This window comes from Aphelocoma coerulescens, chromosome 9, assembly GCF_041296385.1.
Source record: "Aphelocoma coerulescens isolate FSJ_1873_10779 chromosome 9, UR_Acoe_1.0, whole genome shotgun sequence".
Taxonomy (NCBI): domain Eukaryota; kingdom Metazoa; phylum Chordata; class Aves; order Passeriformes; family Corvidae; genus Aphelocoma; species Aphelocoma coerulescens.
In genome coordinates, this window is record NC_091023.1 from 14085686 (window position 1) to 14112532 (window position 26847).

The 26847-nt window shown below is 42.9% G+C and overlaps 3 protein-coding genes across 14 annotated transcripts in view; all 3 read right to left on the minus strand.

The window, feature by feature from the left end:
- Positions 1-6: 6 nt before the first annotated feature.
- On the minus strand, positions 7-2114 carry PIGZ (phosphatidylinositol glycan anchor biosynthesis class Z). The gene is made up of 2 exons (XM_069024855.1): positions 1997-2114; positions 7-1568 (listed from the first exon to the last, which is right to left on the minus strand). The coding sequence occupies exons 1-2, from the start codon at positions 2112-2114 to the stop codon at positions 7-9; spliced, it is 1680 nt and encodes a 559-aa protein (XP_068880956.1).
- A 987-nt stretch (positions 2115-3101) lies between these two features.
- On the minus strand, positions 3102-22163 carry MELTF (melanotransferrin). The gene is made up of 15 exons (XM_069024345.1): positions 21871-22163; positions 19336-19490; positions 15555-15654; positions 14045-14227; positions 13563-13719; positions 12634-12701; positions 11778-11965; positions 11415-11595; positions 10320-10471; positions 9809-9905; positions 8791-8985; positions 7670-7826; positions 5533-5600; positions 5250-5437; positions 3102-4463 (listed from the first exon to the last, which is right to left on the minus strand). The coding sequence occupies exons 1-15, from the start codon at positions 21914-21916 to the stop codon at positions 4185-4187; spliced, it is 2214 nt and encodes a 737-aa protein (XP_068880446.1). The 5' UTR covers positions 21917-22163; the 3' UTR covers positions 3102-4184.
- Positions 22164-24825: 2662 nt separating this feature from the next.
- The window catches only part of DLG1 (discs large MAGUK scaffold protein 1), a 187938-nt gene continuing 185916 nt past the window's right edge, over positions 24826-26847 (minus strand). For all 12 annotated transcript variants that reach the window (XM_069024442.1, XM_069024441.1, XM_069024438.1 and 9 more), the window contains one exon: positions 24826-26549. In XM_069024442.1, the coding sequence (XP_068880543.1) occupies positions 26443-26549 (107 nt within the window). In that variant the 3' untranslated portion in view covers positions 24826-26442. The remainder of the gene's footprint in view (positions 26550-26847) is intronic.

Consider the following 26847-nt stretch of genomic DNA (forward strand, 5'->3'; position numbering starts at 1 on the left):
TAAAATCTAAAGGCTCTGATGATCTCTGTTTAGCTCAAGGATATAAAGTCCTAACTGACTCCTCCAATTTCCACTGGATAGGACAGGTATTCGTGGTGGGTCTTCCATTGATAAGTGAGGAAATATCAAAGTCTCGTTCCTGAACGAGACACCACACTTTGTAATTGTGGCTCTGACCGTACCAGGGATTATAATAAAGATGTGACAGTCGCTGCAGGTAAAATTGCTTGCTTGCTCCTCTACTGTCTGGCAGAGGGTTTCTTCTCCAGACCCAGCCATGTCAATGACTTCCACATGCATGTCTGTCTTCTTGATATTGAGCAGAGACCTTGGAGGCATGTAGGTGTGCGCAAAGAGCAGAGTGTAGTGCCGTGGATAGCTTGAGGACGCTGGAGAATGGATGAGTTGCTCCAAGTGGAACAAACAGGGAATCAGCCCTCCCTGGTGTAAGCATCCGAACAGAAGTGCCCCGAGAAGATTGAACAGAACAAGGAGGAGTTTCCATTTCACAGCTCTGTTCGGTGATGAGCTGAACAGGACCAACGGCAGGATAAGAGGGATGAGAAACCGAGGCTCCTGGTGACTGAACAGGGAGAGAAATGCCAAAGGAACAAAATAAAACAGCAGCAATGTTGGACTGCCCTCGGAATGCATCAACAGCCCAGGTGGCCCACGGTAACACCATCTGACCGGCATTAATTGATGGACATATTTCTTTAGCATTTTAAAGCCAGCACCAATGGCCAGAATATGTAAGATCCCAAAGAGCATTACTCCATTGACCGTAAAATGTGTAACTCGTGGGTGACTTCCATGCAGTGCAAGATTATGAGGATTAAGATTATAGCTGAGAAAATTGAAGGGGGTTACTACCATTTTCTCATGTAATTGAGCTATTACATCAATTAGGCTGCTCTTGTTAGTGCTGTAGAAGTTGTCTAAGCTCACGGAGGTAAAATAGAAGGTGTCAGCAGTTATGAAAACAATAGCAGTAAAACATGCACATAGGATAAGCTTCAAAAAGTGGTTTATGAGAGTTTTAATGCTCTTTTGAGAGTCAACAATTAAACCGGCCCAGTAAAGCAGGGGCATTAAAGCAAATGCCAGAAAGGTTGGCCTGTTGAAAAACCCAGCAGTTGTTATAACACCTATGAGAGAGCTGCTTGTAGGCTCTGCTGAGCTGCCACTGGACTTTCTTGAAGAAACCAGTACCATGAGAAGAGCAAAGAGGAGTCCTTCAAGCGTGTTGGTAAACGTTCTTGTATAAAACACCAGTGTGACATATGATCCAGCAAGAAGTACCAGCGCTTTCCACGGATCTGCTCCCCAGAAAGGAGCTAATCGATAAACACTGTAGTCGAGTATGAAAGAAAAGATTGTAAAGAGCAGGCGAGGAGATACAAGAAGAGTGTAGCTGTTGATGCAACTTGAACATATATCCAACTGCTGCAAAGACTTGATCACCCAGTATGTAACTCCTGATGTCATTAAAGGGAAAACAACTGTTCTGCAAGGAGAGCTGGAAAGGAACTCCCATGGATAATAGACCTGTAGGTTTAAAATATCTCCTACAAAGGGAGAGAAAAAGAAAAATACATACATAAATAACATATTTTATTCAGTAATTCAGCATTAGGAATACTGCTTGGTATAACAGGCATCACAATACAGAGCAACTCCTAAACTTCTAAGACTGGTGTCAATCTTGACGTGTCTTAGGAGTGTACCATTCATTTCCACAAAGCATCGAGAAGCCTGTCACGGCAATGTAGTTCGAGGCGCCACTCGCTGTGGACAGCACAGAGCAGGAACCCACCCACCCGGCCAGCCCTGCAGATCCTCTCCTGCCCGGCTTGCGGGACGCGCTGTGTCACAGAGCGGGATCCCTCGGGAACACCCGTCCGCCCGGCGATGCGGGACACGGTGCCCGTGGCTGTGCGGCTTCGCGTCCCCTCGAGCCAGCGCGGGACCACCCCGTCCCGGGCGCACGCCTTACCTGCCATGACCTCGGGTGCCTGGAAGAACTCGTCGGGGTGCAGGTACCCGCTCTGCGGCAGGAGGCACCAGCCCGCTCGCAGCGCCGCCAGCAGCGCCCACAGCGCCCGCGCCACCATGGCGGACCCGGCCCCCTCACACCGCACCGCCAGGGGGCGCGCGGCCCACGGACGAGGCGCCGCAGCGGGAGCCCGGCGCGCATGCGCACGGCCCCCCGCCGGCTGAAACTCCGGGAATCCGGGATCAATGGGGCTGGAAACGACTCGGGGATCACCGAGTGCAGCCCCTGACCCAACACCACCGTGCCAACCGCACCATGGCACGCAGCGCCACGTCCAGCCTTTCTTTAAACACCCCCAGGGACAGTGACTCCACCACCTCCCGGGCAATCCGTTCCAGTGTCTAATCACCCTTTCTGTGAAATCCTCCTGATGTCCAACCTGAACTCCCCTGGCACAGTTTGAGAGTAGGAGTTCCAGGAGTGTGTTCTCTCATTCTGTCACTGCCTGGGAGAAGAGCCCGACCCCCACCAGCTTACACCCTGTGTAAGGGAGTTGTAGAGCGGAATAAGGTCACCCTGGAGCCCCCTCAGCCGCTTTCTCATGGGACTTGTGCTCCAAACCCTTCTCTGGGTACATCCCAGCACTTCAGTGCCCTTCCTGGATTGAGGGGCCCAGAACTGGAAGCAGCACTGAAGGTGTGGCCTCACCAGTGCCAAGTGCAGGGGACAATCACTGCCCTGGTCCTGTTGGCCACACTATTCCTGATACAGGCCAGACAGGATGCCATGGGCCTTCCTGGCCACCTGGGCATGCACCGGCTCATGTTCAGGCACTGTTTCATAATTAACCAAAAGCACAAGGAGAAGAAACACAGCAGGGACGCAGCTGGGCACAGCTCGCCAGTGGTCATGGGTTTGAGTGCTGGGCACGGTGTCACTGCTCCTCGCACAGACACACTCACCCCATCGGGCACAGCTGGGGGCTGGGATCAGTCTGTCCCAGTCCAGCCCCAGTAACTGGGAGCAATGGAACAGTGGGCAGTGAAAGGGAAAGGCAAATATTCATGTCCCAGAAAAGCCGTAGTTTAGCTACCAGGCTAGAGTCTTGTTAAGGTGTGATTACTTCTGATGTTTATTTGCTATTTTCACTTATTTACATGATTACTATCCGGCTTTACAAGGTTTTTATTACATCAAATGTCTGTTCATCCCAGGATCATGAGGTGGTCTCTACAGTCAGGAGGACAGTGCTTGCCAGCAGCACAGCAACATCTGGTTAGTGCAGCTACGGATAAAAATAAAACCTGAATGCTACAGCCAGTAGAAATGGCTACTCAGAAGTGAAGTACTTTGTTTCACCTACAGCAAATAAAAGTTTCATGCACAGGCACTCAGGATAGCCCCATGTGGAAGGAGAACAGCCATCAGGCCCTTGATGAAGGCTGCATCAAATTAAAGATCACGGGACATCTCTGTCCAGCCATGAGAGCACTGGGTGTAGAAAGTCAATAAGCTCAGTGGATGCTCACATTTGGCTTTGTTCTTTTCTCTGTCAAAGGGTAGTTCCCCTCCCAGTCTCTCAGGGCTTCCTCTTCATCCAGTGACTAGAAATTTCCCCTACTTTCTTCTGCTGGAAGGTAGAAGACTTTGTCCATGGTAGAAGCTGGACTGGTCTCTGTTCACAGCCTGTCCATTCTCTGTGCACTTACCTCTGTGGCAGCAGAGGTCAGGAGAAACTGGGTAGGATGGGTAAAGCAGGGATGTGGAGCCTGAATATAACCCACCAGGAGGCTGCTAGAGGGAGGATTCACTAGGCAAGAGTTTTGGTATTTCCTTCCAAGAAATTCTTCTACAGGTCAGAAACCCAGTATCCATCTAACAGTTCTTGGGAATCCTGGGTGGTTCAATATCAGCAATGATAGCAGAAATGCTCCAGTTTTAGACTAATCTTGTAAACCATGTTGATACTGTATTGCTGGTTTCTGCCCCAAATTCCACCCCATCCACACAGACGGGCAGCTTCCAGCCCCATCCTACTCCCTGGCAAGTAGATGCTGTTGGCACTTGCCTTGCAGAGAGGCAGGAAGAGGCATTCACATGGTAGCATAGCACATTATCCAAACAGCAGCTTTTCTGAAGAGAAGGTGGCAGGGCAGAGGGTGGCCTGGAAGTTGCCATTTGGACTGTGCTAGTCCAAGCCTTGTATCTGCCATAAAACAAGCAGGGGAATGACAGTAGCCATGAGTGAGTATTGTGTTACCTTATTACCCGCCCCAGAGCACTGGGGTGTTTGCATCCCTTCAAGGGACTCAATATATTCACTCCCCAGCCATTCTTTGTATGTTCTCCTCTCTTCTACTGGCACAATCTCAACAGTGGAATCCTTAAAAATCAAGTCTTTTCCCTGAAAAGTTGAAGAATCAAACATTTTGAATCCATTTCCATTGCTGCTATTTCCAAAGTAGACCTGAAAATAATAAAAAATTCTTAGTATTTTGCAAGATGAAGTGCCATGTTCCTGTCATACAACATGAAATATGACAGGAACTGTTTTGTAGATGAAAAATTCATACACAATTGCAGAATCTCTTATGCATTCCCTTTTAGACGCTCCAGTAGATCAGATACAGAATTCTGCCACTGGCAATTACAAGAACAGCATTTGTGATTTTGTTTTTCTCAGTTACTATCTGGAAAAAGAGCTGTAGTTTTTTAAAAATTCTCCTGCCTAAATATTGTTACGCAATATAGGGTTTGGCTGCCCAGAAGTTACAGACATGACTGAAGCCTACCACGGGGATATTGCTCAGTCGTGATTTTGAACTAATTAACTTCAGGATGGAGAAGAAGGAACCTCACTGTGGCAGCCAGGCACACTCTGCCTGCATGGTTTACCATGTACATGGCTGTAGCATAAACAAACCCAGCAACATTCTATTGCATCCCAAGGAAAATTCCAGAATGGGAAAGCGTTAGCATGTACTCTGTTTCTTGTAGACCTCAAAGTAATGCAGAAACAGAGGAAAGCCATGGGAAATCACTACTGCAACCAGTGGCTGGGCAAAAAGTTGAAATCCCTTGCGCAGCAGAGTGGTTTTACTGGGTGAGTTACATGGGTTGTATTTTACCTCCTCTGTCACACTCCCAGGGCTGTGCACTGTGCACATGCTGCCAGTGCCATGATGCAGTCCTTATCTTCGGAGTGTGTTAGACCATATGGAACTCCCCCCAAAAATAAATGGATTATTAGTACCTGGGCTCTGTCCAGTAGTCCATATAGAGCAAAAACGTTGACATCTGGGTGAACCATAACAGCCTGAGCTGGCACCTGAGCCAGGTGACAATTGGCAAACTGGCTGACTTCAGCACGGGCACCATTTGGACATAGTAACTGGAAATCAGTGGACTTCAACTTTTGGGCCCAACTAGCAGTGTTTTTACCTGAAAAAAAGAAACTGGTCATTTTCAAGCAATGAATGCTTTAGAGCAAGAAAAAATAATTGGATTATAATAAAGAGACATGTTAAACTAAGTACCATCTGTGTTTTCAAACACCGTTGAGTGCTTCACAAAGGCTACATCCCCAGAATCTTCTGCCAGGCACCTAAAGAAAGTCAAAGATATGAATTCAATTTGAAGCATCTCTATGTGAACCACATTTTTTCAGTAACTCATAGGTTTAGAATGCAATTTTTTTTACAGGCATTCCTGCAAACAAATGTACTAGACCCAAAGTTAGTAAGAAAAACCAGAGAAATTAAGTCTCTTGGATGTAGAGAAAGGGAACATCTCTGTAAAATATAAAAAAAAAATATTCTGAATTACAGATTTCAAGAGTGGAATAGAGTAGAAAAAAAATATTAAAAGCAGTGTGAAAAACAACAGGAAAGACCAGTATTAGATGAGTAAAGAAACAGAAGATCTATTATGTGATACTCAATGCAGCATTTGCAGCCCTGTATATTGAAGACCTCTAGTTAATCTAACTGCAGTTTCTAAGGGTAGTGTTCCAGAACTAAGTTCAGTTTCCTCTAATTTTCTGATGCAGAAGCAGCCCAACATGCCAAGGGACCCTAAAACCACCTCCTCTCCTATGTAGCTTATTCTGTAAGTGTTTTCAAGAAGCATTTTCTAAAACAAAATAATTAAACCCACCAATGAAATAGATGTAAAGCTGTAACTGTGCACAGCTTATGCAATACAAAATGCAAGGGAAAGTTATTACTGGTAACAGTTACCAAAAATGCATGTTTCAATTGCACCTGGTTTAACATCAGCAGTTCTAATCAAAGGTCTTACCACGATGTGGTTGATGCTGTCACGCAGAGAACGAGGACTAGTGGGACTGATCAGTTTCCTAACAGATTTTTTACTATTCTGTACAGTTTAATTTGCCCTAGGCAGTAGAATATACACAAAGTGAATGGCCTCTCACATCACACCTCTAGTAAAGTTAGTCTGAAGACAGAGTTGAAGGAATCTGGAAATCTGAATTTTAAGTCCATCTCAATCACCTTCCACAACCCATTCTTCTTTCAGAAGGAATCACCTAAGTGTCACAGATAGACCTACCCCTACCTTGAGGAAGACTGTGATCCTCCTTTTTTTCACCCAAATTCTACACATTTAAATACTTAAAATGTCCCACTTCACTCAATGAATTAAGCACCTTCTCTATTAAAACAAAAAGTGATCTCCATATAAAGTTTGACTGTATGGGCACTATTATCAAATGCAGAATCTTAGAATTATGAGCAAAGCTCATGCAGCCTGTAACAGCATTTGTTGCTCATTCATCTGGTGACTGGGAGCTGGCTCTGTTCTCATGAAGTACATGTTCTGTACTCATGAAGTACAGCAGAGGATCTGGAGTGTGCCTGCAAGGCAAACCCAGCAGAGCAGCTGGACTCAACTAAATAGATTTGCAAAAAGTAGTTACCCAAGTCTATCTAACACTTCAGTATTTACTAGGCAGCTGTTGTGGAAGTCTCCTCCCCTGAAGGAAAAGGTGGCTTTCTGCCAGCTGTTACATGCACCATTACCTTCTGAGGTGACAGTCAGGAAAAGGAAGTGCTCGTCTAAGAGTTTCACAGTCTTTGGGTATGGCCCCATGTGTACATGTACACTGGTACACTAAGTATTCATTCCATTTTATACTGTTTTCCCCCCTGTATTTTTAACATACTCTGTTTGGAATAGGATTTGGTGATTGAACATTGGCCATAGCTGTTTGTGCTGTTCAGAAATCTACCTTCAGATACAGCCATCGGTGAATCAGAGTAGTGAAGACACACTCCAGGCTCCCCATCACAAGCCTGTCACTCTGCAGGGACTTACAGCAGCCAGATCCTGGCTACTGTGTGCCTGCTTCCCTGCTAGAGCTTCCTATGGATAGCTGCCCATCCACAGTGGCAGACGCCCTGTCCCACTAGATTAAAGCAAGACTTGACACCAACAACAATCTACTTGATCCTCGTGAGCTGGGTGCTCTGTGCACAGACATATGGGTTGGGCTGTTGGTCACTTGGCTGTCTGCAAGGACACACATCCCACCTAATTTACAGCACCTGCTGCAGCAACAACAACCTCTGGTTGCTGACTGGGATGGAAACCAGGTGCTTGTTGCATTTTGGCAGGCTGACACACAAAATCACAACCATAGGTATCAGTTACCTGAAGGCTCCACTGTAGCTGTAATAACGTTCTTGGCTACTTGCACTGCATTTGTTTTTTCCACTATCATCTCCAATACACAGTTGACAGAGCTTTGCTGGGTAATTGTCCTGCTCAGCTGAGGGCACACAGCTGGCAGAGAAAAACTCACTCACAGCTGGGGAAAGACAAAACCAACATAAGGAGTGAAAAGTGTGGGCTCTTCACAAAAAAAGGCAGATACAACATCATGATGCAGGTTTCAGTAGAACACTAGAAATACAAGTTACAGCTGCCTTACTGGAATTCACGAACTAGAACTTCTCAAATATTTTCAGAGCACTCTTTAGTTGACTATGTAAAGTCAATAAAATAATGGGGGTGTGCTGGGGAAGCAGTCAGGGAAGGTTCTCCTCTGACATCTGTGACAAGCTCTGAGCTCCCAGTGTTAAAAGGACATGGACATTCTAGAGCAAATACAGTGGAAGGACAGTAGGATGCTCAGAGTTGGCTGAAGAACAGCTTGTACTTTCCAGGCTGAGAACTGGGCTTGGTCAGCCTGGAGAGAAGACAACTAACAGTGTATTGCTATCTTAATTTACATAGTGGGGTTTTCAGGAAGACAGAGCCAGGTCCTTCTCAGGGATGCAGAGCAAAAGGATGAGAAACAACAGAACAAAGTTATGAGAAGGAAAATTCTGATTAGATACAAGAAAAGAAGTCCTTTGTACCAAGGATGGTCAAATAGTGGGACAGGGTTCAGAGAGGTTGTATGTAATCTGTGTCCTAGGAGTTACTCAGAACCTGCCTGGACATAGCCCTGAGCACTATGAGCTACCAGACTTTAAGTAGCTGTTTGGACTAGATGACCTCAAACTGTCCCTTCCAACCTAAATTAGCCAATGATTTTGTGATAAAGGAAAAGATACTTTTGTGTTAGATGTAACATTTTCTGTTAGAGCTCTCCACTAGTCCACACTGGTGGCAAACTTAAAATTTCAAATCATTATATTAAAAACACAACACCCCTTCCCAAACAGATATGATTAATGTAGAGCTATGAAATATCAAAATTAATTCCCTAATTAAAGTTTATCATTAGACTATTACTATCTTTTTGATATATAATAATGTTGTCTTACCTTGAGGAATATTACAGTCTCTGTTCTTAATAATCCCCCTCTTAATTAGTATGCCAATGGGAATATTCCATCCAGCATTTCTCCCCAGCCCTGTGTGGCAGGACTTCTTCCCTCTCAGGTCACTGATGGTGAATGCATTGGACAGATTTCGTTTCACTAACACCACTGCATAGTATGCATTGCTGCTGTCATCAGCTTGAAGAAAAAAAACCACAACACATTACAGCTTTCCTTAAGCATTCCCACACCTTAGTGATCATCTGTGGATCCATTACACTTATCTGGTGGCAACCTCAATTGCACCAACAATCTGCTAGTCAGGGAATAAGGATGTACATGCTGCTGCATTCACCTATGGTCTGTAAGCTGGTAGTGCTACACACCTGAGCTGAATAATCTACAGACAAGATGATGAAAGTGTTCTTGTTACCATCAGCTCTTATAAATACATCCCTCTGAAAGACAATGTTTGGGGCATAAGTAACTTAGCAAATCTGCTTCAAGAAGTTGCTTTTATGTGAAAACTTCAAACCTGTATTAAAACTTCAATGAGTTTGGCAGCAGATTTCAGCTCTTGCTTTAGTGACACTGTAGACACAACCCCTCTTTTAATCTGTGACTCTGAAGCAGCCACACTGAAAGGAAGAATTTGCTTCTAACTAGAATCTACTGTGCAATTTCTGTATTTTTGCTTCTCTTAAAAATATTTTGACTTTGTGAATACTAGTTTTTTCCACTGAAAATATTTTTTTTTCAGAATTCAAAAAACAAATGAAGAGGTACAAGACTAAAAATTGCCGAAGACTCAACCTGGTCCTGCAGCAGGACAGACAGAAGTTGCCTCACAGTAGAAGCTCATCTCATATCCTCCTCTATCCATGATGAGAGGGTCATGATTTTTATTTCCTTTGAAAACAGCTTTCCTAGTAGGGCTGGGAACAAAGGACTGTGCTTTTAGTGCTGTTTTCAAACAACCTGGAAAAATAAGGCCAATATTTATGTTTCTGGACCTTCTTACCAGAATAACTTTCTCCAGCAGCTGGTACAAGGCCATATGTCTTCCCAGCTGTGTAAATATCAGCTCCACCCAGAACTACAGCATCACTTTCCTTTTTCTGAAAAATAAAAGAAAATATAGGATTTCTGAAAAAAACCCAGCAGATACTTTCCCTGCTACAATGACGACACCTTTATGGTCACACCTGTGGCACCCTGAAGGGCAAGGCTTCCAGCAAAAGAGCATCACACTGCTAAAGAAAACCTCCCAAATGTGCATAAAGCATCATCACTGAAACAGGGACAGAAGATTTCGCACACAGAGGCTTGAGTTAGATGGGAAACAGTGTTCTCCTCACAGCCAAAGATCATCAGGGTCCAGGTTCATCCAGACCATCTGAGCTACAGATCATCTTGAAATCCAGTGTTCCTACTGGTCACCAAAGTGAGTGCACATCTCTCTAACGCCACCGACCCAGCAGAGAGCAGCTTCTGTTCATTTGGTTTATGGCACAATGACTGCAGCAGCCTACCTGGATCAGCTCCATACACTCTTCCTTTGTCTTGGCTGAAACACACTGAATTGCTGGCTTCAGATTCTCTTTCCTAAAGGCAACGGCCATTTCACCACATTTCCAAATCTCCTCAGTGGATACAACACACCAGTTCAGGCTTTCTGGCATTGCTGCACAAAATTGAAAAGCAAATACTACATTCACTTTCTTTGCACTAGACAAGGAGCCATCACACTGCCCACTGTCACATGTGTCCCATATATGTTATTGAAAATATTTGCTTCTGTGTTGCTCCCCATCCCTCCAGCTCAGAGTTACACCAGACCAGGAACCAGGGCACTCCCTGATGAGCAGTTATGTCCACTCTGCAAACCTCTCCATATCAAAGGAACAACAATTTCTACAATTACTGACCATTAAGCCCAGCCACAATGTGTTAGTTGAGTGCAGCAAAAAGCCACCCTGAACACAAGCTTCCTCACACTGACAGTCACGAAGCAATGCCCAGAAGAGACAAGTCAGGAAGGTGAGGATCTTTGCCACAGCACAGATCACATCTGGGAGGCTCCTCGCCAGGATTTTTAAGCTTCTTAAGGCAAAGATTATTGTAATTTGTGTTTCTAATTTTCCCAGAATGTGTATCAAGTAATTTCTACTTTCTTCGGATAGCAAGAAGAACCACAATGCTTCAATAAAGAGCAGCTGAAGGTTTCCTTCAGCTTGTGGAGGAAATCCTCTGCTAGGAGCCCATTCACCATAATTTATAGACTACCTGAGGATTGGCATAGCAGCACATTACTTCTCCTTGTCAGCAGGTAAGAAATTAAGTACCAGACAGCAGTAGCATCTTACCAGATTAATGTCTCTCATACACTAGAAAGGGTGAAAAATGCCTGCATCTTATAAAAAAGTGGGCCAATTTGCACAGGAAAATGTTCTGCAATGCACTATTGTTTCTAGGTCAAAAAGTGACCTTTGCCCATGCTCAAAAATCAGATTCACATCTTGTCGGAACCCTCCAAGAGTGGGAAGAAAACAAAGCAGAATCAAGATGATCTGTGTTATCAGCTATCTTTTTTCTTGGTTATAAATAGGAATCTACAGACAACTTACTGTTGGGGTTGCAGCTCAGAGCTTGCATGGCATGAAGATACTCATCACCCAGCCATGCCTGGTAATTCTGAGCTGTGATTTCAACAAGCTCCGTGGTGGCATCTCGGAACAGAAGATTTTGGGCACCGTAGGCTGCAGAGTCAAACATCTGAAACTTGGCACCCACCCCATTAAATCTTTGCTGTAATATTAAAGAAGAAAGAAGCACCTGTCACAGATCTCTCTACCTGGAATGTGTGACACCCCATACCACTTCAAACCCCACAGAGCCAAAAGTGCTCAGATATCCTGTTTTCAGTTTGGTTAGACTGGTGGGAGAACCCTTCTAAAATGCAAAGTAGCAATGAAAAAACGGTCTCCTACTTGTCCCTGGTTTAGGAGCTGGAAGAGAACTGTCCCGTCTGTGTCAGGCCGCACAACCACAGCCCGAGCAGGGACTCGGGCCAGGTGGCAGCTTCTCCACTCTGTCACCTCAGCTCTTCCACCATCGCGACACAGCAGCTGGAAGTCCTGGGAGCGGAGCCTCTGGGCCCAGGAAGAAAGGCTTCTCCCTGAAATCAGACAGGATGTGCTTAAGGAACAGACATCAGGTGGGGCTGATGCTTCTGGCTCCAAGCTTCACATGTGGAGCAGAACACACATCTCCTGAGCATCTCTGAACTGTTCCTGCCTGCACAGTATATCCTGTGCATCTCTGTCGTCCTTTAGTCCTGTAACAATTGTGAGACTGCACTGAGCTGTACTGGTGTCTTCAGCAGTATCAAGAGCATCCCTAGTTTAGGATCATGTACAGCATTTTCTGTTTTTTTTTTCCCCTGGGTCAGACAGGTACAAGATATTAAAGCAATGTTATATTCAAGGAAGTTTTTACACAGTGCCAGATAAGGCATGTTAACTCTCCTAGTCTCCACTGAATCCCTTGGCAGGCTGGAGCAATGTGACAGCCCAGGACTGTATAAAAAAGAGTTTTCTGCCGTTGAAGGCCTCTTTCCAGAAGCAGCTTATTCCACCTTTCACCTTTACTGACACTATCAAGCATTTTAAAAATTCTCTATCTCCTGGTGCACACCTCAGAGGGTACATCTGTTTTCACTATTACAGCATATTTTTGCTGATTCCTCAATTCAAAATACATCAAATATTTGATATTACCCTGTCATTACAGACACCGTACTTCAGACCTTGCAGCCATTTTTCAACAAGCTTCAGGATTACTCACCATCTGTATATTCAGGCACTGTGCTGTGCTTCACAAAAGCAACCTCTCCAGCATTTTCAGCCAAACACCTAATAAATACAAATCCAACCACAAAAATGCATTATAAAACCCCCGTGCTCTGGCCACTGCCGGCTGACAGCCTGAGGGCTCTGTGCTCCGTTCCATCAGCCACAGACACTGACCTACTTCCTTGTGCTGAGAGTTTTGCTCAAGGCAGAGACTAGTGGCTGTTAGAGCATGAAGTAAACTATCATTGTCATTTGGTGAACATGAACAACATGTTCAGTGCTGCCTGGGACAAACACCATGACCTTCTTTGTCCAGTACAGTTCTGTGTCTAAGGCAGGCACATAATCTTTTGGGGAATTCACAGGGAGGAGCAAGTGCTTCTCATAAGCAAATTCTGCCCTCATTAATGCTATGACTCAGGGACTGGGACCTGCAACACAGCACACAGATGGGAAAGAGGAAAATAAAGATTGGTGTGCAAAAATGGAGGGCAGAGCAGCTTGATAATTCAGTGCAGCTGAGGTGGGATGACTGAAATAGCCAAGTAGGGCAGCAGTTCAGCTCTCAGGCTCGAAGGATCATCAGGTTTTACTGGGAAAGATAAGTCAGTAAAGCCTGCTGAAACACTCAGATTGTGTCAACAGCTGCTGGAGATAGCAAACAGCAGGGGGCTTTCCCTGCCCAGTATATGTGCTAAATATCCATTTGGTTTTAATATTCAGGTATTAATACCTTAAATAATGGGTTAATAATTACTTTTATTCGGTCAAATTAAAAGCATGGCTATCCTAACAAAACTACGGATTTTCTAACAAGATCAACTGGAAGCTCTGTAGCTTCAGTTTCCTGTGAGTGAGGCCTGAACATGACTATGGAGAGGGTACAGCGATAAAAATAATTGACAAAGACATGATTTTTACCTGAAAGCCCCACTGTAGTCATAGTATTGCTCCTGGGAATTTAGTTGACATTTGTTCTGTCCTTCTGAGTCCCCTTTGCAGAGCTGACAGAGGGATTCAGGATAGTTCACACCATTTGCTCCAGGAACACAGCTTGCATTGAAATAGTCACTTACAGCTAAATGCAAAATTAGAATGAGACATTTTTAGCAATGAAAAAAAAAGATCCTACAATTTCATTTTAACACATCCACACAGTACATCTCTACAAAGAGACATAGAAGGCACAAGTTACTTTCTTCTTAAAAGATAGTTTCCAAGTTTAAAAAAACCAAAACCCTGCAGTCTTCATCAGACCTACATTAGGTCTATTCCATCGTACAAGGAGCACCAAAGTCAAAGAACAAAAGAGCAGCTGAATCACACATTTCTGGACACACACACAGGGTCCCAAGACCATTGGGAGAGCATTGCTGAAGAGATCTTTGCCCTGTAACTCTTGCCTTTTGGAAGGTCACAACCCATTGCTGCCAGGTGCCCGGTGTGAGTGAGGTAACCCACGGGCACATCCCAGCCTGCAGTCCTGTTGATGCCGGTGTGACAGGAGCGCACACCCTTCAGGCTGTTGATGGTGATGTTGGAGCTCTTCTTCACCACAGCCACAGCATAATAGGAAGTTCCCATCTCTGCAGCATAGGAAGAAAGAGAAGCAACCTAAGTAGCCTCACAGCAGCATTACAGTGACAGACACTGATTTTTGGCCTCTTGTGACTTCCCTACCCACAAGCAAGTCACTCTGTTCACATCCTTGGTGAGAACCTGCTGCCTGTGTATCAATGTACCCTGTTATTTTTTCAGTGTGAATTGTCTTAGTCCACAGACAATCTGCTCTAACTTTGGAGGTCACTCTGCTTTGAAAGGGAGGTTCCTTGCTGGAGGAAGTTTTCTAGGACTTTAAATATATTTGGATTGAATTGAAACCGATATAATTTACTCCCCAGTTGGTCTTAATTTTGTTACAGCAGAGTGAACTGTTGTCTCTGGAGCATCACTGCTGATTTTGTTCTCTTTGTTTTACAGTTTAATATAACTCAGAGTCAAGAGTTGAGGGTTTGAAGTGATCATAAGGTCATTTAATCTGACTTTATTTAGATCAGAAATCATTAAATTTCTTTTCCTTTTCTCTTATTTCAGCTCGTAGCCTGACTAATGGAGATAGCCAGCCTCGGGGTCCTGAGGCCCATTTGGTTTTAAGAAGCCAAAGCACAGGTCCCTCACCAGAGTCATGATGTGTTTAACAGGGTGGGGGGGCTGCTGCAGATGACCCAAGATCCTATGGACTGAGCCCAACAGCCACTTCTGAGGATGCCTTTGGCCAGGTGACACTGAGACCCAGCTACAAAACAAATCCAGCTCCATCTCACAACAGAGTGATGGGACAGCATTGCCAGCAAACTGCTTCCAGAGCTCTCCCTTCCCTTGTGTCTTAAAGTTATGGGGGGCATCCTCCAGCTCTGAACTACACAAGCACTGAATTATTGTCTCTGCCTTGAAAGGAACTCAAAGCTTAAGGTCACCCAGACAAGAAGCATAATCTAGTACTTCCTTTCTTCCAGCAGGTAATCGTATACACTAGTAAAAACAAAATCTAATTATTCTAACATATGGGACTGACAGATAAACCTAATAATTCATGCTTTGCAATTCATTAATCTGAAAAGTATGGAACAGAGAACACAGTAAGCAGAGAGACAGTGAAAAGAAACAAAAAATAACCCAACAAACTTATTACAGAAACAGCTATTCTGACCCAAATGCTTCAGGACACACTCAGCCACAGCCCTGTGTCTCCTGTTTCCCCCCCCAGTCTGTTACAGGCAGGAGCAACCAAGAGGGAACCTGAATACTACCTACTGTTTAGAGTCTTCAAGAGGACTCAAAATAAAATGCAAACAGCAAATACTTTTTCTTACGCATTTTAAGTGATCTAAAAGGCATTTGATAAGAACATACCTTGATCATATACTTCCCCAACCACAGGTTTCAGACCATGCTCCCTTCCAGCCTGGAAAATCAAGCGGCCATCCAGGGTCACTGCATCTGCCAAGTCATCCTGTGCAGACACAAGGGCAGAATGTTTGTTAAAGCTTAATTTTCAGTATTTATTAACAACCAGAGTGCCCATGCATTTAGAAGACACCCCTTAATCTGTATTTGTGTTTTCTTTTTTCCAGTTATTTTAAAGGCACACAAATTTCTGAACAACTCTTACCAAGAGGGATTTTAGACCTTCAAAACTGCCTTCCTGCAGAAACAATGCAGAAACCAGCCCTGCACCATGATGGTTTCACTAGTGTTAATAGTTCAAAGTTCATAGTTCATCCTAGGTTCTAGGATACTTAGAAATGGATGCTGTAGCTCTGTGAAGGATCTTAAGGCCCAGTGATCTGAGGTTTCATTCATCTCTGTAGCTAGTACCCTGACTCTTGAAGATTTAAATAAAGTAAATACATTTTTAGATCATACAGAGATAGTTCAAAATAGTATCTTTTGGGGCTACAAAATCTGAATGCCAAAGTGCACTCCAAAGCACCCTTAGAGCCTGCTGGCTTGTAGCTCAGCACAAGCCAGACACACATTTTGTCAGCAGGGGAGCAGGTGACAATGGGTTCCTGAGAAGGAGGAAGTATCTAAAAAGGCTGTTCAAATTGGGAGAATACAAGTCTGAGGCATCCACTTTGGGGAATGTGTCCAACAGCACGATGTATTTGCTGTTGACTGTAACACCAAGCTGGCTGGGATCCTGCTACAGATGCAGAATTGCTCTGGATAGCACAGGATGGGACTTCCCACAGCAGCAAGGCCAGGAGAACTGCTGTACACACCTCTGGCCAGCAGAGCCAGCTCCCACTGTGTGCTGAACCTATGGGAGCCAGGAGAGGGCATTTCCCAGAGACAAGGTACTGCCAAGAAATAATCAGCAGTGGGACATTTTGCATTTCTAAGCTGATTCCAAGTTTCTTATCAGTTTGCTTAACCTCTGGTTTGGCACTGGAGGGAGTAATTTAGTTTCTCCTTCCCTTGGGAGCTTGCAAAGCCCTGGTCAGGGCAGGGCTAGGACTACTCAGCACACCACAGCAAATTCCCACAGGCTGAGCAACATACAGAGCTTGAACATTTTTTAATGGATCATGTGAGAGCACAGGTAATATGCTGATGTTGACATCTAAACCAGATTTGAAGTTGCCATGTAATTTGAAATCTTTTACTTGTTTGGCTTGAAGGAGAAAAAAAGATTATATTCATTAATCAGCTGAAACAAGAGATGTCCTGAGAGTTGCTTCTCATGAATAAGAGCTGAATAAATCCAAGGAAACCTGAAGCAGACTTGGTGTTGGAAGATATTTGCATCTTAAAGAACAGACACAATCTTTCTGGAATAACTAGATGTGATATTCCACTGCTGAGGGTTAGAGTACAGGACAGTTTAGGAATCAAATACAGCCTGTTGTTTAGGAGGGACACCTGACAGGAGAGAAGGTGGGAGTTAGAGGAGGTGGGAATTAGAAGGATCTTACCTGAAGAAGAACAAAATGAGCTTCTAGAATTGGTGGTGGACAGAAAATAGAGCAGATATAATGGAAAGGGTGTCACAGAAGTCATGAGGCATGTTATATGGCCATATTTTCATAGGAAATAGCACTTTTCTGACCAAAAAGCTGAACCTTCGAGCTCTGTTTAGACACAGAGCCTCTGATCAATAGCTTCTGTAAGAATAGCACAAGACAAAACCAGCCTATTGTTGTATTTAACGTGAATTAGCTTCCTGGCTACAGATGTCTCTTTTAAATACACACAACTATTGCTGAGGTGACATATCAACAGCAGTGTGGGTGTATTGTTTTTTTTGCAGCAAGCATTTGCCAATAAATTTAGCAAAAGCATGGGACTCACATACAATTTTTTAATAAGTATACATGTGATGGTAATATTCTATTCATTATTTTCAGAGGAAGTTTATTTCTGTATGTCACAACATTTCAGAATTACCTACATAAGTGTTTCAAAGACCTGCTGAAAATAAGCACTGGTCACATTAAATATTGTCAGGTTCCCTAGTTAAATATTTAGGTATTTCTTAATTTTTACACACCTTCAATCAAAAAGGTTTTTTCCTTTATCCATGTGCTAACACATTCACAGGTCTAAGTCCAAGTTATGCAGTGTTACAAAACAACATCTGCCTCTTCAGCCACTGTGTCCTGCTCCCTTCTCAGCCTCAAAGATCAGAGTTCAGTGCAGATGCCAACTCAGGGGTTCCACACAGTCCTACACAGAGTAGGTAAGCTTGAATATTTAGTAGATTATTAGCTCAAGGGGGGAAAAAAAAAAAGAGGTCTAAAGGACAAAGTCTTGTCTGAAGCCTTACAGTGAAAATTCATTTCATCAGAAAGCAACTTACTCATGCTGTCTGCCTGCCTGCTACTTCCAATGGCTTGCAAATGCAATTCTGTGAGCTCTGTATTTCAGAAGCAGACAGTCATCAGCCCTTTAAATAATCTGCTTTGCAGAGTCTAACAGGTCCCTCTGTTCAATGCAGCAATCAGCCAAGTGGTTTTGGGAAGACCTGACATTAGAATGCCCTGTCTAATCCCAAGGTAAGATCCACATCTGTATCGGTATCTGCTCTCAGCATTTTTCAATACAGCCTTGACTCCCTTGCTCAAGAACAGTATTTATCAAGAGGCAATGAGGTAGTCTTAGGAGTCAGACAACCATTCTGCTTCATTGACAAAAATTACAAGACATCACTTTTTGAAATCTGTTCCTTTTTTCTGGCCACACAATCATCTGCCTCATCTCCCTTCAACCTATTCTTTCAGATCTCCTTTCCTTGCTCTGAACCTCTTGTCCTTGACAGGCTGCATCTCCTCCACAAAAACCTGATTCTTGGGCATATATACAGAGAATACACAAAGAGCATTATTTATTAACACAGCCAGCCAACCTTCCCTTCCCCCACACTCTGCCAGTGAAGACAACCATGATTACCTGCCTCCACACTGCTAACATCCACTTTTTACCTCCTACCCCCTCCAAAGGAAGGAATTATTTTGCATACATCATTTTGCAAATTCACGTGTTTCCAGTCTTTAAAACCTTTCCCAGAGGCACGCTCTTTTTGGAAACTGAGCATACTCTGGGCAGCTGAATTAATACAGCTTAATACAGAGGTTTGCCCTTTGCTCACCCCACTTGCTACTTTGCCTCTTTCTTGTACTCAGTATTGGGAGATTTGATTAGATTACACTCAGCTCATCTGTTTATACAGCAATTTCCATGACAGGACCCTGAAATGGGAGTTTGATCCAGAGTTTATCAAAATACAATCTACTTAAGAGGCTAAGCGGCACAGCTTTAATTACTGCCTGCATCTTGTAGCTCCATCCCTTCTTAAATGTCTGCTAAATAAATCTGACACAATTCCCAAATCAAAGATTAGTATTTGGGAGGAAATATTTAAAACCTTATCTGTGTTCCGAATGACTGGCCATATGTGAGCAGCCAAACAGATGACAGGGGGCCATTCTGACATTCAAGTTCATACGTATACTTTTGAGTCTTTTCTAAAAAAGATATGCCTTGATTTTTCAGAGCCATGAGTGCCAGGAAGAAGAGGGTCAGCTGCCTGGATGGCCAGACACTCCCCACAGACCTGTGCACCTTGCCAGAGGATTATTATTAGGCACATGAAGAAATTAAACCAATGACACTGCTGTCACTCACAGCTCACCTTGATCATCTGGGTACAGTTAGCAGCTGACCCCCCTGCTGTACACTCCAGAGGGGGAAGGATGCCAGCCTCACTAAAGGCCTTGCTCATGCCATTACACTTAGAAAGTTCTTCCTCAGAGACTGTGCACCACCGGATACGCTCCAGGCCGAGAGCTGCAAACACAACACCAAGAGAAAATATTACAGAATGCATCAGAGCTTTACCATTTAGAAGCAAACTTTTGTTCTGCTTCTCCTCCCTAAACAGAAAAAAAATCAGGTCTCACTTTGCAGTGAGTCCTTAGAGATGATTCCCACTTGCATTCCGATTAACATGAATCCTGAAGTTTTTTTGGACTGACCACAAGATCAGACTCAGATACCGAAATCCAGTGGCATTTGTTTCTGTCATAAGAAATGGGGGTACCATGGAATAGGTCAGGGCATCCAGACTGTTCTAAACACCTTGCAGAATACATCATCTTAATCAAAGTCAAAAGCATGTGAAATTATTACTTAAAATGATACACTACAAAACCAGAGACTGTCCAAAGACAACTCGTCTCAAGTATTGCTAGTTAGTACCTGGAGTCCTGCCCTTATTGGTCTGAATTTAAAAAGCAACCTTAGGTGCTCAAAAGCCTTGCCACTAGGCTTATTATGAAAACTAGAAAGGTAAACTTGGCCCTTGAAAACAGTCTTTCATAAGAGATCATAACTGCAGTCAGGAAAAGAGGAGGGCAGAGCCATAAAGGAAAAGACTCAAGTTTAGTAGTGGAGATTTCCATTAATTAGCAAAGAAAGGTGCCTTTCAGTGGCCCCAAACACCACCCTCCTAAGTGCCAAAGTTACAAACACTTGGTTGCTTTTGTAAGGAGATGTCATCGTGCCCAGACAGTGCGGTGAAGTGGAAACGCACCCGTGGGTTACGCTGACAAACAGGCACGGGTCATTTTCGTAAGCAGGGACACAACATTCCACTGTTTGTCTACAATTTCCATTTTTAAGCTGGAGTCTGCTGTAAACCATTTATCATGTGGTTTTCTAATACCTCTAGCTGGCCCTCTATTTCCCCCCCAGTGCCATGCAGCTGAGATGCCACATCTGACAGTGCAAGTTAAAAATTACTCCACTAGTGCCCGACAGTGCTCTGTGCACATTTTCTGACTTAGCGGCTGCAGACTAAACAAGACTGTTGATGTCAAAAGATCCAATACTGAAACAGTGGGTTTGGCTTTCTGTTCCTCTGCAACACAGAGCCAACTCTACTGCTGTCAACAAATATTAAGTCAGACTTGGAAAGCTTACAGGAAGTTTTCATGACAGCATGTGCCAGTAGAGGGAGAAACAACTGCCCACCTCTGAGTTGCAGGAATTCTGAGAACCAAGATGGTTGGGAGAAAGGCATGGTAAAAACACACCTCACAGAAACTTAATGTTTGTACTAACTCCTCTGCCGGGGTGAAGTTTTCAGCATTAATTCCTTGGGACTGAAAGAAGAATCCTGTTTTTCATTTTGGAGTTTTCTTTTTATAAACATAAGCAAACAGAAATTAAGATGGGGAGCACCTCAGTAAGTATACATGCCATTTTTCAGCCTCAGCATTCTGAATTTACATATAGACACACAGGAGGTAAAACATGAACTGTATGATGAAATCATTAGCCATACACCTGAAACATAAAGTTCATTTAGCTCTATATTTCAGCCAAAATAGTGAAACAGCATGATCTGTTGTTTTTTTCTTCACTCATCAAAACGAGGTATCCTTAAAAGTTAACCCATCTGAAGTGGGCTTGAGCACAGATAAGGCCTGCATTTAGCCTCTCTTCCTACTGCCAAGGAAAACCTGCTTAAAACATCAGGTCAGTGTCTGAACCCAAGTTTATTCTCAAATCTGGCCCTTCTGTATATCAGTAGATATACTTAAAGCTTGAAATGGCAGAAGCTGGCAACTTCCATTTGAAATATGCTCAGGGTCCTAAGCACACTATAACTCTAACTGACAAATACCCCAGTAACTCCTCAAAGTAATGGTACTCCATTGTGTAACACCTTGTCAAATGGCTATTTATAAAATTACTACTACACTATCATGGGCTTTCAACAGAAACAATGGGGGGGGGGGAAGGAATAAACTAGGACCATTTCTTTTTTGAAGAACTGAAGACTGCTTCAGAAACAGCACCTACACCAATACAATTTGGGAGTGACAGGAGAAAGCCAACATGTTGCACAGAGCATGATAAATGGAATAAAGCAATTATTTCTATTTTTACAAAGTAAGCATCATAGAACTGCTCACTGTTGTGAGAAACAGACACCACTGAACCAGAAATTGATTCAGTGCTGAGGAAATACAACATTTGATAACAATGAATTAAGATGCATACATGGTGTTCAATACAGCCTTTTCTACTGCTTTTCTATAATTTGCTTTGGTTTATTTTCTGGCCCTATGAGACTAGCTCGGAAGTGGTTCTAGTTTCCTTGTGCCCTCTCACATCACACAGAGTTCCCATGTCACAGCAAAAGCTTTTGGACAACACTTACCAGCATGAAAGAAGAGAAGATAGAAGACATTTCTGGAGCTCTTCATGGTGAAAATTTTGGAATCTGTGATTTTTTTCAGCCTTCAGAACTCCCAGATATCAAAGCTTCTGCAAGAGTGCTGTCTCCAGTCTGCTCTTAGGTGAAAATCTGCTGCATTCAGTTGCCGATGGACTTTGTTCAACAATATACCTTGCTTACCTTGGAACATGTCACCTTGTAATAACTACTGGAAAAGAAAGCATGCCTCTCTCCACTCTGCCTCTACACTTGGAAAAAAACATCAGACCTGGAAATTGCAAAATATCTGAGGCACCAATGAGGTCGCTTCTGCATTGGCACCACCCGCCCACAGACTTCATTCAATAAAGGGCTACACACCGGCACACAGGGGTGGGGGCAGGGCTGTGGAACCACACACTAACCACATACTCCTGCTGAGGTCTATGTATCCCTTATACATGGGGGTCGGGAAGCAGGAGGAGATTCAAGGTAAGCAGTTTATCTGGCGGAGCAGACAGTCACTTGATGCCACATTCTCAGCATTGTCAGAAATTGCATAAAGCCATAACCAGAAGCCCAGGCTCTTACAACAGCAAAGCCTGTACAGGTGGTACAGGACATGCTAAGTGCACATTTCCTGAAATTTAATAGCAAGTGCTATAAAATAGGTGAATTATTCTGACTTTTTTTAAGGTTTAAGAGAAGGCCCAGGAAGGATTCTCTCTCCCAGAAAGAGCCAAAACTGCTGACAGTAGCTCTGTTAAAAGCTTCTCTGAATTTTAGCGTAACTTTCACAGAGCAACCCTCATTTGTGCTGCCCTTTTCTTCATTTCTCATTAGTCAGTGAACTGCAGGTGCCTGTAACACTTTGTTTAGATGAAAGCCATTAAGTGCTGCTTTACTCTGCTGACTGCCATTTCTCAGCTCAGCACCCAGCTCCCAGAAACAGAAGGGCTGTGTCCCATGAGTCCTCACACCCAGGGAGAGCATGAGCCACACAGCTTTGTGCATCCAACAGCCTGTACAGCAGGGAGTGAGGCAGAATGCTTCCAGTACTCATCAGCTACCTGACTGCAGTTTGGCAGGATGCTGTAACCCTTGCTAGGCACCTGTACGACAACAGCTGAGTCAATTAATTGCTATTTCAAGTTTAGAATTTCAAAAAAAGAGAGAATGATCCCTCCAGGCCTTCTCCCCAAACAAAACCTTATAGCTGAACTCTGATTGTTGGCTGCCTAGACCATCTGGAATTTATTGTCCCTTTTTTGTCTTACATGTTAAAGAATCACCTGGTGCCACTGGAGTATTTCCAAATGCTTTCAAGGACCCATTGCTTGGATCCCTCCTGTGCCCTTTATACTGGCCAGATTAACATCTGAAGCCCTCTCTCCCTGATGTTTGCAGAAGGGCTTACATTCATACACAGATAACAAGACTGATGCACAGTCCTAGCACCAGTTGCTTAGGACAGCAAGGGCAGGATTAGTAAGACATGAATGTGGTACCAGGGCTCTCCTGTGGCTCTTCTGATCCTCTGTGGTAAAGGTTCAGAAGGCAGAGGAGCAGCCTTTTTGTACAGGAGGTCTATTCCAAACACAACCCCCTCTAAACAATCACACAAGCACAGTTCATCAGAATTTAGATAATTTTCCTATTTTATTCTTAATTCTATGAGTACCTTTGCTTTAAGGAGATATTAAATTTCTCCTAGTTTTCAGCTTAGCAAAAATGCCCACAAGAAAATAATATAACTTACAGTAATAATAGAGAGTAACAAACACTTCATCAAGCATGTGTCTGTATAGCAATTACAAATAGTTGGGTTATCATCAGGCAGGAAGAAAACCCATGATGCCTTCACTGGGCCGGCAAAAGAGTGGTAATGAATCAGTATGATGCCATTTGGATTTCCTAATTACTCTAGTTGTTAAAGTAGAAGCCTTAAGCAAAGTACATGTATTGTAAAATGTAACTCTAAAATACAGAAAAGTGTACCCAATAATCAAAGATATATCAGCACCTGATGCTGGAAAAATGAGACCCAGAGAAACATTAAGTAATGCAAAACCCTGACAGTTACACAAGGTAAAGACAACAAGGAGCACCAAGGCTTTCAGAATCAACTTTTCTGCCAGTGATCCACGGCAACACTGGAAGCAAACAAAACCAAAAAGGCAAAGCAAATATTCCAGAGTCCTTTGGGTTTTCTTGATCCAAAACTTGTTTTCACTCCAGCATGACACCTGTGCAAGGTAATTGCTGTGGACTTCAGTCTGAGTGGAGTATTTGGTGATACCTGGCTAGTATATGACAAGTGCCTGGGAGTGAAGTTAGTGACAGTTACTCAGACATTCCAACATATGAAAGAGCAATTCCTCACACACCTCCTCAGCTGAACAGGGCTCTTTCTGATGGGTTAAAAAAAGAGGTAAAAAGAAGTGTTTACAATACAGAGATCTCAGATGTGTTTGCAGATTTAATAAAGACTCATATCCTTCTACTTTTTTTAGAATTGTTCTTTTAAGATGTCTCACAAGACACCTCAAACAATCAGTCACTTTCAAAGAGGGAGACAACAGTACACTTCTAGCTGCCTTAAAATTTTATGACATTATTTATCAAAAACTGCATCAATCCAGTACACCATTGCACTTTCATGGACAGGAATTCTCAGAAATGCAGCACACTTGATTTTCCAAATCTTGAAAACCAGAAACTCTTTTGGGCCATGCACCAGCAGCTTTAACTTCCCGTAAGCCTCATTAGCATTCCACCTAACACCAGCAATAATAGTGTCACAAGTTTAAACCTGCTTTTAATGCAGTAACTTCACAGACCCCAATGTGGTCACTTGTCCAGAAAATCACATATGATTTTCATTTACAGTCTCAGTCAATTATTCCAAAGTGCTATAACACCTGTATTTATCATAATTAAAAACACGCTTGACAAATATATTGTACAATAAAGTTTATTAGCTGTTCTCCTCTTTCTAACAAATGGAATGGATAGTGTTGGTAATTCTTTACAAACCAAAGCTCATTTGGTTGTGTGACTGCCCCATGACTGCCATAAGTACATCCCTCTCAAAAACAATCAGTTGCAAACAAGCAATGGCAGGTACCAAGTAATACAGGAATTCGAGAATTTCATTATTGGAGGTTTTGGTACAACGTATTCATAACATTCAGCACAGAATTTTGTGCATTGCAAATGGAAAATCTTGTGACTGTGCAATCCGAGACGAACATGTACAGAAAAAAAATATATTGTTGACTCTGAATTCTCCCTTTGGTTAAGACATGCATATTACAAAGGGGACAGGGGAAGAGAAATACCTGGAATTCCATAGAAAAGAGGAGAACTTGCAAGTATTTTTTTCTTGTACTAATATTCCCTGGACTTCATGCCCAGCCATCACAGCCCATTTGATTTTTCCGTGATTAAGGAAGGTAAATTCTAATTTTTTTTTTTTATTCAAAACAAAAAGCTAGGAGTAGGTGGTAAAAGAAAAATATATATTTTATATATATATATTTATATGTGTGCGCAACTATGTAAAGAAAATAATTCCCATAGTTACAGAGTTTAGTTAAAGAAAGTTTAATATATATATATTTATTATAACAAAATAGGCAGTTATTGTGGGTAAAATATTCATTAAAATCTGACCCCTAAGAACACACACATTTTTAGGCTATGAATCATTCTTTCATTGCCCTAATGACCATCTCTGCAGCTGTTTTCTGAATTACTGCCAATGGAAATTTGGCATTCCTCTGAAAAATACAAGGTTTCCTAGCACCTAAACATATTTTTAGGCTCAAAAAGTGTGATGACCATTATCTATAAAGAATTTCTGTAACACACTATAAATAGTGTTTCATGAGGAAGATTAAAAACATTACACATCTTTGTCCCTAGCAATTTTATTGGCAAAAAATGAAAAAATAGATTATAAGAATATCCATATGAAATTATGAAAATGAATATCTCTTTAGGAGTAGTAATGGGACTTAATGAAAATGCTAACTCAAAATTTGAAAGTTTCTTTCTAACTGCCTGGAAAGAAAAGAAAATACCGTGACAATAGGATTGAACTCAGAAAATAAAACCTGAAATTGATTGCCCTGACCAAACCATGCTATTAAAGTTAAGCGTGCAAAGTTACTCATAATTTACAACTTCCTTGAATACAACTTTTCTTTCAATTGTTATGAAATTTTAAAAGAATGTCTATAAAGCTTTTTGAAAAATCTTTGAAAGTTACTTTCCCTTAAACATTAAGGAATTTTACCAAGCAATTCCCTCCCACCCCCACCCTAAACTAATAGCTGGTCAGGCCATTCCACTGTCATGTTTGAAAAATGGCAAACCAACAACACACAATAATACAAATTATTTAAACTAAGAGAGACACCAAATGTAAAGCATTATGGGAACTGCAGAATGTGATGGTTAGGGTATGAACCACGCTGGAAAGAACTAGAGGCAGGCTCCACTGGAAGGGCTTAAGAGTTGTCAGATGTAGTAGGTGATGTCAGTTAGAAAATGAAAAATAAAAATCTGTTTTCATAATTTTTCCTTTGCTGGAACCCAGATGTAAGGACCAGACTGTTCCTCTATGATTTGTTTCACTTGGTTGTAGATTTCTTCCAGTGTGTCTCCCTGGACAATAGCTGCAAAACATAATGTGGCAATCAGCAATCATCCCTCCTCGCTCCGTGCAGAAACCAGGCTGCTCCACACCAAGCTGCTCTTTCCCCTCAGAGTGGCAGGAGGATTTCTGATTGCTGAAGGAACAGACACCCGTGGACATTCCCGATTTCCGTGCTGGAGTGAAGCACAGACTGGTACTGCAGGACACATACAGAACTTCCTTGGGGACATGAAGTGGCTTCCACTGTCTTACCAAGTATATACATACAACCAAGGAGTTTTTTAACTGTTTCCTAGCCACACGTTCCAATTTGCCTG